The sequence below is a fragment of the Lissotriton vulgaris genome, chromosome 6 (genome assembly GCF_964263255.1).
Source record: "Lissotriton vulgaris chromosome 6, aLisVul1.2, whole genome shotgun sequence".
In the NCBI taxonomy this organism is placed as follows: domain Eukaryota; kingdom Metazoa; phylum Chordata; class Amphibia; order Caudata; family Salamandridae; genus Lissotriton; species Lissotriton vulgaris.
In genome coordinates, this window is record NC_141694.1 from 899,487,266 (window position 1) to 899,499,988 (window position 12,723).

A 12,723-nucleotide genomic window follows, 5' to 3' on the forward strand; every position below is an offset into this window, starting at 1 on the left:
ACTCGCAAATTGCGCATGCAATTTTGAAGGGTGCAAGGGTTCCAAAAGGATACCCTGTTGCACCCCCTGAAATTCCTCTTTTTCCACATGTTGCACACACACATGCCCCAAGGGCATGTGTCTGTGTAAAATGTGACTTTGAAAAATGCACTTTAGTGCATTTTTCAAAGCAAACACAAATTACCATAAACTTAAGTTGGATTGATTTCCTTAAATGCGATCGCAATTTAAGTAATCGCAATTTTTGCGATTCCTTGAGTTGCGATTTTTGCATTTGGGATGATGCATCCCAAATGCAAAAATACCGGTCACAAACGGGCAGATTTGGTTTGATGCATGGGGCCCTAAATGGCTAAGGCAGGAAAATGCTTTCTAAAAGTGGCATTTTCAAAATGTAATTCAAAATCCAACTTAACCATAAAAAGGATTTTTCATTACGGTTCCAAAGACCCCAAATATGAAGTGTTTATCCATTTGGCAGATATCTTTAATAAATGTACTATGGTAACTCCAATGTTATCCTATGGGGAGCAGGCCTTTGAATAGATTTTAAAAACTCCAAAACTCTTTTTTCACTATCAGGACTTGTAAAACTTAAAAGTACATATCCATCTTTTTACACTTTACTAGTGACTTATATGTAAATTAAACATGCCAATTAGGGACAAGCGTTTGTTACTATATTTCAAGGAGTTAGCATACGTACTTTAGAATTGGTTAGCTGTGGTAAAGGGCACAGAGTCCTACAGCCAACAAAAACGAGATCAGAGTAAGGCAAAATGTTTGGGAGAAGACCACCTTAGGACTGACAAGTCTAACCACATTGCAATGCATGGAATTCCACTGCAAGCCCTAAATTACAGGTAGCAATATAATTATGTGCTTGACTGCTCATGGATTAGAAAAGCAGTGAAATAAATGGGGCATACACTGTGACAAAGGGCGTTTATGTTCGTTCAGCATTGCTCATTTCCCTGCCTCAGCCATTTATTACAGGAAGCTGGTAAAGGGAAATAAAATGTGAAGAAAAGCACATTTCCTCACATTCCTTATAATTCAGCAGGATCCTCCCCTACCCCACCAATGGTCTTCCTCAATGAGCACATTTTGCAACCGGGCACTTATGAGAAGAAACACCATTTCAGATGTTCAGCTCATTGTATGCATGCACATATTTATTTACTCAATCTGCATATACAAAAGGCGCTTTTCTCTCTATGTGGGAGTAATAATTTAAAACATTATTTGCCCCCTTCCCCAAATATAAAGCTTAAGTAGCAATAGGACAGAAAGAACGTGGCACTGAGGCTGAGCATTTCTAGGAACCTTTTTGCCTACACCTTGTAAGACCAAAGTGAAGCTATCATGAATAAAGACAGAAGAAATCAGTAGTTGACATGCCACACATGACCGCAGGAGGAAAATAAATAATTGTCAAAAACAATAGTGAAATTGATACCAGCTTGTTACTGAATTCATGCTCCACCCACATTGCCAATGCCAGTCTCAAGTGGAAGCTCACATAATTACATTGGATCTGAAAACATGGGTATGATCAACTTAACTTGGAAAGTTTGATAGCACCCATCCACTGCTCCAACAGATCAGGATCTTGAAAATGTGAAGACCATTCTATTGTGCTAGTAGGGTCTAAGAAAATTGAGACCGCCATGGTAAATCATAGATTTAACTATTCAGTCTTGGTGGTATTTCCTGATGAGCTAGAATTCCAGTTGGAGGCAGGCACTCTTTGCTATATTCGAGCACTGATTAATCATTTGACATACACCAATTACCCCTCACTCTATAAGTGGGCAACATAATAGAATTTTTAAATGACATGTGCCATTAGAGTAAAATAAAAAAAGAGAAGCATTTAATACTAAGTGTAAAATCATTTCTTGCTTCAAATCCCCTTCATTGCTCATGGTGATGATAAAAAATGTGACACCATTTACGCCATAAAACAGGATTATCATTATCATGCTAGACAAGGCACACATATTGGAATCCAAAATGAATATAAAGGTGTTGACATTTCAAATGAAAGGCAAATGCTGTTCTCTAACAAGGACCGCACCAAAAGTAATTTCTTTAAAAAAAAATCACCAATATTGCTCCCCAGCACTCATGAAGAAACCACAGCGGGTGTTTCTATGGATATGCCTGGAAGCTCCTGCATACCCTACTGTGTACTTAGCCGCGCTTTAAAAATCCTGATTGATTGATTAGTGAGGAAATGTTGCAAAAGATTAAAATTATTTTCTGATTGATCTCTCCTCTTTTCAAGAAATTAAGATTTCTTTCAGATAAGAGCAGCCAAATAATTCTCCCATCAGGCATCCAAACCTGAAGCCTTACACACAAGTACTGTTTCTAAAAATGCATTTGCGTAACTAGAAGGGACATGAATTGACTTCAGTAGAAATAATCACAGGATTTCAGTTTAATGGGCGAGCAGCAATTAAACACTGTTGTGAAAGTGATTGTTAAAATCAAGAACTATGACAGGCTGGGAGAAGACAAATGAAGGTCGAAACCAAAGTGCAGGTAGCCCGTGCTGCTAGCACCTGCCTGACACCCGTGAACCAGAGACTTAGCACTGAGGAGACAAAGATGTCTGCGGGAAACCTATGGTGAGACGATGGTGCTGCTGCCATCTTAAGTGATGGTTGCTTGATCCTCTGTAAGAGTGGGCACCAGGACTTCATTAAGTATTTGCGGTGGACTGTTGGAGGGATCCTAGGGTGGGACATTCCTCATGTAGGTAGATGGTGCACAACGCCTCATGGGATGCAAGTGGTAGCAACGATTAGAGATGCTCTCTGGGACACCACAAAAGTCTCAAAAGGGCAAATCAATATTTCATAATCAATCTGCTTACCAACATCTAAATCTGGAGGGAAACGGGGAAGGGAGTGCACTGTTAAAGGTCACTCAGTTTCTCATAAACAGCAAAGTGGGAGAGACCCGTGACTGTTCCTACTCAATGTATCATAAAAACTGATGTCACTAAACTACATCTGCATGCGGTAAATGGGTTGTAACATTTCATAAAGTGTTTTTAAATCCTCTTTATTTCGTTTTCTTTGTTTGTAACAGTAAACATTTGCCAGCACATTCTGTCGACATTTTGAAGGAGAATATTGCACAAAGTGTTTCCTCTAGACATTCTGGGCCGAGTCTCCAAAAACAGAAAACAATCTGAAATGTTCCTATGTAACGTTATGATTAAACTTAGAGTATATATCACATTTTTTTAAATTCACAAAGCAATCCTGGGAAGCTGTGACTGCCAAGGACCCCCAGGGGTAGTTCTGGGAATTCCAAATTCCACCAACCCAAATATTTTCAAAACAATACATGTGGTAAGAGTACATTAGCAGATGTTTAACTGTGCCCCCAAGTGCACTTGTATTAACTAACTTTTGTTTGCCGTCAGAAAGATATGCCATGGAAACACCTGCATCAATGTTATCCTTTTCATCCCGATTCATTCTCTGGTTTAAGATTTACTCTGCCTTGACTAGATTAAATCTCCGACAGTATTCAGGGCAAGAACCTTTCTGAATGCCCGTAAATGCCCAGGCTGTGGCTGTGGTCCCAATGAAGCGAACCTTCCTGTCCTGAAATGCTCCCAACTCACTCCTTGTCTATACAGGGCATCACACCATACAGATGAAGTATCATGTGTGAGCAAATTCACGTATGAGCGTAAATTCACATTTTGTGATTACAAAAACTGAAATGTACACCTTTATTCAAAGGTATGTGCGCCTGTGTTCAAGTGAGGTACACAAATATAATTTTAAATCAAGCTATCTAACTGTAGGTAGAAGATAAACTGAGAATGTCATCGACCAGACACATTTTCAATATGGCACTGAAAAAATTACAGTTTCCAAATAAAATAAGAGCAACATTAAGGAAAATAAAGACATATGTTAAAAGCTGTGGTAACAAGTATTACATTTTTTGTGCTAATGCTATCTTTTTTTTATTGTGGTGCGAAGGGGTTGGAATGGAGTATCAAGTTGTAGTGTATCATTCCAAAAACTTGGATAAAAGGCTGTTGATGGCACTGAAGTATATTTGATGGGGGTAGCTGTGTGTGGTGTAATAGCAAGAGTTTATGGAATATCATGAAACAATAAATTGAAATTAATTATTTGATTCAATGTAAATCCCAATTCCACTTACTTGTGCTTTACCATGCGCCGTATTAGCAGACTGATTCGAGACTTGTATAAATAAGGCATCCAGCGTTCTAAGGGATGCATTCGTGATTTCATGGTTATAACTTTTATATTAAGGAGATCAGCAAGCCGTACAAAAGATTTCATGCCTGCATTGAAAAAACAATATTTTAACAAACACAGTGAGATGCCATCAACTGAAACATCTAGTCAACATTACCCATACCCAGATCCATAGCAAAGTGAACAACATAACTGTCTCAATATGTTAACACCACTCACCGATGTAACCCTTCTGCTCATCATCAGAGACCCTCAACAGAAGCTCTCTGTGAGAATTGCTGATATCTGGAGCAACTAATTTCACCAGCCGGTTCCACTGCGCATGCTTAATAACAAACTCTTGGCCCTCTTTGACCTTTAGAATGTTGAAGGCATCCACCATCTTGCGATGCTTCATGTAAGCCATTTTGCGAATTTCATTCTAGAAACAAGGTGCAACATATGAGGTTATGCATGGTTTATCTCTTCTTTCCCACCAGGCTACAAAGTTACACATTAATCTGTATACTCCGGAACAGGAAGCAATTTACATTTCTAGACAACAGAGTATTTTAATTTGTCTTCTAGTAATATTTTTCTATTATGATCCCTTTCTCTGAATCCTTCAAGAGTAACATAAATATTTCCACACAGTAACAAGATTATTCTTAAACACTATTATTTTTTAGAAATGTACATGTTAAACATTCTGCTTTATGGTGAATTCTACCAAAGCTCACTACCATGTATCAGCCTGAGATTTACAGGTTCCATTCAATGAAAATAAACTTTTAGTGTAACAAGTTATATTTTATGTGAACAATAGCGAGGAGAAGGATATTCTAAAAACCCTATGACACAACCCTATAAAGAAATTTTTTTAAAAATATAAATTTTTCGCATAAGATTGTTCAATCCACAACTTTTACAAAGGATCATTGTTTCATTCTCAAAGAAGAATCACAGTATTTAAGACTAAGAATAATTGAAAATTGAAGTGTGTAGTGCCGGACATAAGGCTCAAATGAAGTAATGTGCCTCTCAGCGGGGGTCATGATCTCTATGCTGGCTCCCGATTTGTCGAAAGATTATCACAATTGACTTATCTAATCAAGAAAAGGAGAGGAAAGGGTTTGTTTTCTCTTTCCATGTTGCATTGATTCAAATTCTATGTGGCCAAGGTAAGCTCAGAGTCCTGGGTTCAGCGTACAAACAGACAGGAGTATTATCAGAATTTGGTGATGCAGTGAACATGTTAGTATGAAGTGTTTGCCTGTTTTAGATATTCACGTCTGTATTTTTGGATTTAAGATATAAAGCTACTTACTGGTGTTGATACATAACTGGTAATATTAAGAAGGCATATGCATCTGCTAGAAGTTGTATTGGATTCTAGGAGTCTTTGCTCTTATTGGTTAAGGTAAGAATAGCATTGGCAAAGGCAATGTTTCTTTTGCTAAACTATTTTGCCCACTTGCCTCTGTTTCTACCCATTTCACTGTTTAAGGACTTTATTCTGATGGATTCATTCTGGAACTCCAATAAGCATAGAATAGCCCAACGTACACTTCGACTCGCTCGACTGGAAGCAAGGGTTGGAAGTTCCAGATGGTGAGCTTTACTTTATTACAGTAGAGCTACAGTGGGTTTATGATGTCCGTGGCCTTGAGGAGATTCTTGTGTCCGGGTGCCTTTGCTTCATCACTTTGTATGTGGCATAGCTCTCCTTCCTGCTCCTATTGTGCTTCTTCCCATCATTCCAGGACAGCTTTACTAGTGCTTTCTTGGAGCAGGAGCAGTCTTGGCTGGATGATTTAAGGCCCATCATCACAGGATACTGAAACGGTGAAAGCGAGCATTTGCATCAGTGAACTTGCTGGATCGTTTGTTAATGCAAAGAGCAAAATATGAAAGCTACCCTGATTTATGAGATCAGCTAGATATTGTTGGAGTGGGAGCTTAAGGAAAATGTGTTTAGAAGTAGCCTACACTCCCAGTGTCCTGATCGATGGTCTACCCAGTTTAAATGGACCTAGGACAAGCACCTCCATAAATCGAAGCAGGAGCGATAGAAGGGTTATATGAAACTGGAATACTCAGACTGTTCCCCCATCTTGTACAGGGTAATGACATTCACACAAGACAGTTATGGATGTATGGGAAGATAATTAGGGAAACGAAATGGACCTGGAAAGGCTGAGGCCTCGATAGCCACAAATGCAACTTTATCTGTCACCCCTACAAATGTGTAAATGGCGATTTGAAGACTTCAGCAAGGAATTGTCTAGAAAGAAAGCCAGAGAGCTGGGAAGCAGACTGCACATTAATATTTGTTCACCCCAAAATGTGTCCTGAAACGTCAGGTTCACATTGTTGCAATTCGAAATTCAGCACTGAACCTATCTGGACCTTAAAAAAGGTGGGTAGAGTATATTTGCTTGCATCAATTGTCTGCCTGATATGTAGTGATAGAGAAATAGGATTTTACCATGTGCTATGGCACTCACCAGATGTAACAGAATATTTGGAGAGAGTGATAGATATTTTCTCATAGGTGACAGAGACATTAGGATTGGGAAAAGCTGAAACATGTGTATTCGGTTTTATGCCCTGGTATGTGAGAGAAAAAGGGTAGCTCTGAATTAATAGATCATACTTTAAAGGGGGAATTGGGATGAACTGGAAGTGTACAAGAGTCCTGGACACTACACCCTTGTGAAATGAGGTGGTGAGGTGGGTGGTTCTGGAGAGTGCAACACTCCATGTGGAAAAAGAGATAGGTTTTGTAAGAGTGCCAATAGTTCAGGTCTGGGATGCATTTGCTGTTGGAATTCAATTTAACTAGAAATTATGGCAAGTCTCTGTAAATCTCCAGACAGGGCGGGAGAACAAACAAAATGTATCCCCAAACAGTCTCTCTCCTTGATGGCATGGAAGAGTGTCATACTCTTCGGCTGAGACCTGTTGCTAGATATGGACAATTCCTCTTTTAAACTACCAGTGAAAGGCATCATTTATAAAACAAAAACAAACTCACTCCAGGTCATCTAGATAGCGTTATGCTACGGAAACAGACCTAAAACTGAAATATGCTTACTCTACTTTTATAGCTCAGTCAATTGACTATAAATTGGGCCCTATTATGAGCTGTTCAGAAAATGGAATGCATCATTTAAAACGCATCGCAATATTAAGGAATCGCAAATTTTGCGATTCCTTAACATTGCGTAAGCATTTAAGGAATCGCAAATTGCGATTCCTTAAATGCTATGTAAGAAGCAATTAAGTTTTGCGAATTTACACTAAGAAATCGCAAATTACCACCAACTTGTAGTTGGTGGTAATTTGCTAATTCTTTTACAAATGCACTTTTTGGCATTTGTAAAGGTGCCATGTGGCGCTCATACATGCTCTTAGGGCATGTATGTGCGCCATATGCGCACACATGTAAATTTCAGGGGTGCAGCAGGGTGTCCTTAAGACACCCCTGCACCCTTGAAATTATTCTCAATTTGCGATTAGCAAATTGCGAATCGCAAATTGAGAATAACTTCCCATTCCTTCCTATGGGCCCATAGAAATGAATGGGAAATATTCCTTAATTGCGATTGGCAATTTGCTAACCGCAATTAAGGAATTTTAAGAAATCGCAAAAAAGTGCGATTTTCTACATACATACCGATTTGCAAATCTCAAATAGCGATTTCTAAAAAATCGCTATTTGAGATTTGCAAATCTGGATGTTAAAACATCTGCCCCTAAATGATTAATTTCAGTGTTTTTGGTATTTTTTAATAGTGTAAGTCATCTCATGTTATCAACTGATTATATGGCAATCCTACATGACTAGCTTCCAATCGCTAGGTCACTCAAGTCCTCTCGCTCACCTATAGGGTAAGAGGAACGTGCCACTCCTCGCCTGGCCACAGCTCAGGAAGATAGTGCACCGCTCTATGATGTAGAGAAAGTGATATGTAAAAGTCAATTAAAAACCACGCGAGTGCCAGTCATATTGGAAGCTGGTCATGTAGGATTGCCATATAATCAGTTGATAATATGAGATGACTTACACTAACCATGGTAATGTCGTTTTTATCTTTGTATGTGTCTTTTTTCTATGTTGTCTGTGTCTCGATGACGTCTTTCCTGGGACATCCCCTGCACAATTAGGAGGACTACCAGGTTTGAACAGGTGATATCTGTATCAGAAATCCTTTTTATATCGCACCCTTGAGCAGTAACAAATGTTATAGGTCCTGAAGAAGCGGTAGATACTTAGTGATCTTTAAACTACCGCAGAAACATGTCGACCACCACATTGGGCCAGTGACTATTAGGGTTAATCACTGGCAACTTTGCACTGAATTGTTTTTAGTGTTGGAAATGAACGGCACCAGAATAAAGTTTGTTCGCGTTCATTATTCAATTTTACCATAGAGCACATTCTTTCCTTTTTGGTTTTCACAACTCATTTCTGCACTGCTCCTCAGTTACTATACAGCACTTCCCCTAGCGCCCAATTGCACAACATCAGCCTTTCCCTGACAAGGTGGCAACAACTAAGACTCTCCACTTTGGGAAGTGGTTCAAATGATGAAAGGGCGGCAAAGGACGAGTAACTGATGGATATCTTCCCATACAGTGCGATATTTGGTTGTGTGCTTTTCTAACAATCCTTAAGCACACACTCAGTCATCTAGACACATCTCACTTGACACATTTTCGACCCACAGTTACTCTGTTTTGTATTCATAAATGAAGAAGACCCAGCACCACACTGACAAACTCTTAATCAGGCCCTAAATGTTTTATTAATATAATGACCACAGTAGCCCTTCTTCTATTAAAATTAAAAGGCAGCTGTACACCAAGAGAGCATTTTTTTCTGGCATTGCAATCATACTTACCTTTAGGTGCTTCTTGTAGTTGTTGTACACCACAGCTAGGAACACAGACATGAATATGTAAGTGTTGATTATAATGTAGGCTATGAAGAAGAGACAGTACCACCAGTTATAATCGAAAGCTGGCATCCTGAAAAGTAAACAAATAAATGTTAGTACTTCTACTTATGAATAATCAATATTTTCAGAGTGAAAGCAGTTTGAGGCTAAGTGGTTAGTATGATAGTTTCAAAGATCCTTCACTGTGGTAATGTGAGTAAGAGCAATACAGTAAGGACGGTCCATGGGAAGTGTGGATCAGTCTGTGGCAGCTCTCAGTGGGTAATACTTTCTACTTCTTAAAGGAATCATGTGATCTTCTACACATCAGGGGGATTATGGTCTTATTTCCTATTGCCTGTTAACAAATACAAGTGATAATATGCTGGGTGAGAGGTTGAAACTGACTTGACCAAACAGGTACACCAACACAGGAAGCACAACTAGAAGAGGCCATTTTAGTACTGACAGTCCTCAAGGCCAGGTATGTAAAGCCCTTTCTTGTCTCCAAGAGGGACAGTCATAAATCATGTACGGACACAGTACTACTATCATAATTACACACCATGGCACTTTATTTCCAATTTATACCTGGGATTAAGAATTACAAGTTAAGGCTGAAGGCTCGTATTATGCTTCCTAACTTGTCATTTGTTTTTCCAGCAGCCAAGTTAAGATTGACTACAAATCCCATCAATCCAACTAACCAATGAAAAGAACAGTTCAACACAAAATGCGGAACACGCTGAAGTCTATATTCGTCCTAATGAGAAAACAACGCCTCTTAAGAAAGGGAAAGGTACGTTGGTGGAGGTGAAGGAAACCGATACAGAAGCGAGGGGAGGACATTTCATTCAGTAGAATTTCTATTTATAAAATGCAACCTCCATCCTGGCATATTACCTGCAGTTTGTTTAATTAAAATTAGTGGGCATACTTTAATCTTAAGAAAAGATTCAATTTGCAATTAAACAACAACAAAGAGAATGATTCAAATAAATTAAAATACACCACCTCAAAGTGAGAGCGCTATTATTGCAAATCTAAAACAGAACGAAACACTCTTTCAGAATGAGATTTTTTTAGTCAAATGTGGCACCCCATCAAGAAATAGCCCCAAAGTGCAGTATTGTTTCGAGAAGGAATCAAATATGTCCCAGAATGCTGCCCTGCATATTTCTGTAAAACAATGTTTTTATAATGCCTCCATTACTCTTGTATTATGCATAGAGGGCCCCAAATGCCATTGTAATCCCTGGAGGGGGGTATCATGCGTAAAATAAGTCAGAGAGTGAAAGATAGTTTTGAGCCAGAGGCATAACAAAGGCGCCTAATCCTCAGGCCCCCCTTTCAGCCATTGCTTAGTTTGAGCAGGTGATTTCTGGTGCTTGACTCCGGCACTAATGACAGCAGCCACCTGGTGGCGCTGTTTGTGTAATTTAGAGATGAGCATAACAATAGTTGTTTGTTAATTCAATAGACATTAAAAATAACGAATACTTGCTGTCCAACTAATTATTGTGGCTTTGTAGGCCTCCAACAATCTGAATTGCCACAACAGTAGCTGTAGTGCGTTGGTTCGTATTGGTTAGTACATTCATTGGCAGTGCTGGCAGTGGCAAGGGGTGGTGCAAGCTGCAGTGGCCTCTTTACGAGGACCCTGGCACATTTTTGTTTACAAATTAAGCACTGCTTTCAGCCCAAGGTTAATGAATATCTTTGAGATATAGGAGACTCAGGGGCCCCTCATCATACTCTGCCAGGGTTAGGGGGTAACGGTGGGTGTCCTCATTTTGCGTAACGCCTCTGTTTTGACCAATTGTACCTAGCATAGAATCACAAGAAAATGACAAATAAAACCTTGACTAAAGTTTTAAGTTTACGTGTGATGTTGGGTGACTTGGAGATTCGAGGCAGAAATGTAGAACAGAGTTCTGTCCTTCCACATCCCTTAATGGTTTAAAATTCTGACTAAGCGCGAAAGCAAATACCAAAGGTGACCAGATTGAGAGATTATGTGCACTTTTCTCGCACTCACTCTGCACTCACAGTCACTCTCGCACTCACTCTGCACTCACTGTCACTCTCGCACTCACTCTGCACTCACTCACTCTGCACTCACTGTCACTCTGAACTCATTCTGCACTCACTCTGCACTCACTGTCACTCTGCACTCGCTGTGCACTCTCGCACTCACTCTGCACTCACTGTCACTCTTGCACTCACTGTCACTCTCGCACTCACTCTGCACTCACTGCCGCTCTCGCACTCACTCTGCACTCACTGTCACTCTGCACTCACTCTGCACTCACTGTCACTCTTGCACTCACTCTGCACTCACTGTCACTCTCGCACACACTCTGCACTCACTGTCACTCTTGCAATCACTCTGCACTCACTGTCACTCTGCACTCACTGTCACTCTGCACTCACTGTCACTCTGCACTCACTGTCACTCTGCACTCACTGTCACTCTGAACTCACTGTCACTCTGAACTCACTGTCACTCTGAACTCACTCTGCACTCACACTGCACTCACTGTCACTCTCGCACTCACTCTGCACTCACTGTCGCTCTCGCACTCATGCTGCACTCACTGTCACTCTGCACTCTCGCACTCTGCACTCACTGTCACTCTCACTCTCAATCTGCACTCACTGTCACTCTCGCACTCACTCTGCACTCACTGTCACTCTCGCACTCACTCTGCACTCACTGTCACTCTGCACTCTCGCACTCTGCACTCACTCTGCACTCTCACTCTGCACTCAATGTCACTCTTGCACTCACTGCACTCTCTGTAACTCTGAACTCACTCTGCACTCACACTCGCTCTGCACTCACTGTCACTCTTGCACTCACTCTGCACTCACTGTCACTCTCGCACTCACTCTGCACTCCCGCACTCACTCTGTGCTCTCGCACTCACTCTGTACTCTCGCACTCACTGTCGCTCTCGCACTCACTCTGCACTCACTGTCACTCTTGTACTCACGCTGCACTCACTGTCACTCTTGCACTCACTCTGCACTCTGGCACTCACTCTGCACTCACGGTCGCTCTCGCACTCACTCTGCACTCACTGTCACTCTCATGTGCACGGACATAATTCTTGTCCGTATTACTTCATATAGCATACTTGTTGTGCATTCATGCGTGACTCGGTCAGCCTCATCGCTACAGATAAGTGACAACGCTGAGGTATTCATATCACTCATGGCATGGATAGACTGCGACTACTATAGTTTACTGGCCATCTGTCTTTCAACAAGTTCCCCTATCTGCGCTCCACTGTGAGCTCCAAACAATTAAGTACTGCTTGTGAAAATATCCCTTCCAGCAGCGCCCCCCTCTGCTCCTTGCCACCGCCCGTTCCTCTCCATGATCCATGACACTACCAGGCTAGGCATGAAAAGAACCGAGAGTGCTGCAAGCGATGGCGAAAGCGTGTTCACAGAGAAGATGCTCTGACAGGGAGAGCTCCGTGAAATGGATTAAAAAAAAAGAAACTCGAGAGTGGTGCACGAGCGCCCAGCATATG

The 12,723-nt window shown here is 40.8% G+C and overlaps 1 protein-coding gene across 1 annotated transcript in view; it reads right to left on the reverse strand.

Annotated features, from left to right (window-relative positions):
- LOC147708131 (two pore calcium channel protein 1-like) overlaps positions 1-12,723 on the reverse strand; it is a 531,957-nt gene that overhangs the window by 185,026 nt on the left and 334,208 nt on the right. The window contains exons 8-10 of the mRNA XM_086926891.1: positions 9,146-9,272; positions 4,479-4,680; positions 4,201-4,345 (exon numbers count right to left, since the gene is read on the reverse strand). Of these exons, the coding sequence (XP_086783017.1) occupies positions 4,201-4,345; positions 4,479-4,680; positions 9,146-9,272 (474 nt within the window). The remainder of the gene's footprint in view (positions 1-4,200; positions 4,346-4,478; positions 4,681-9,145; positions 9,273-12,723) is intronic.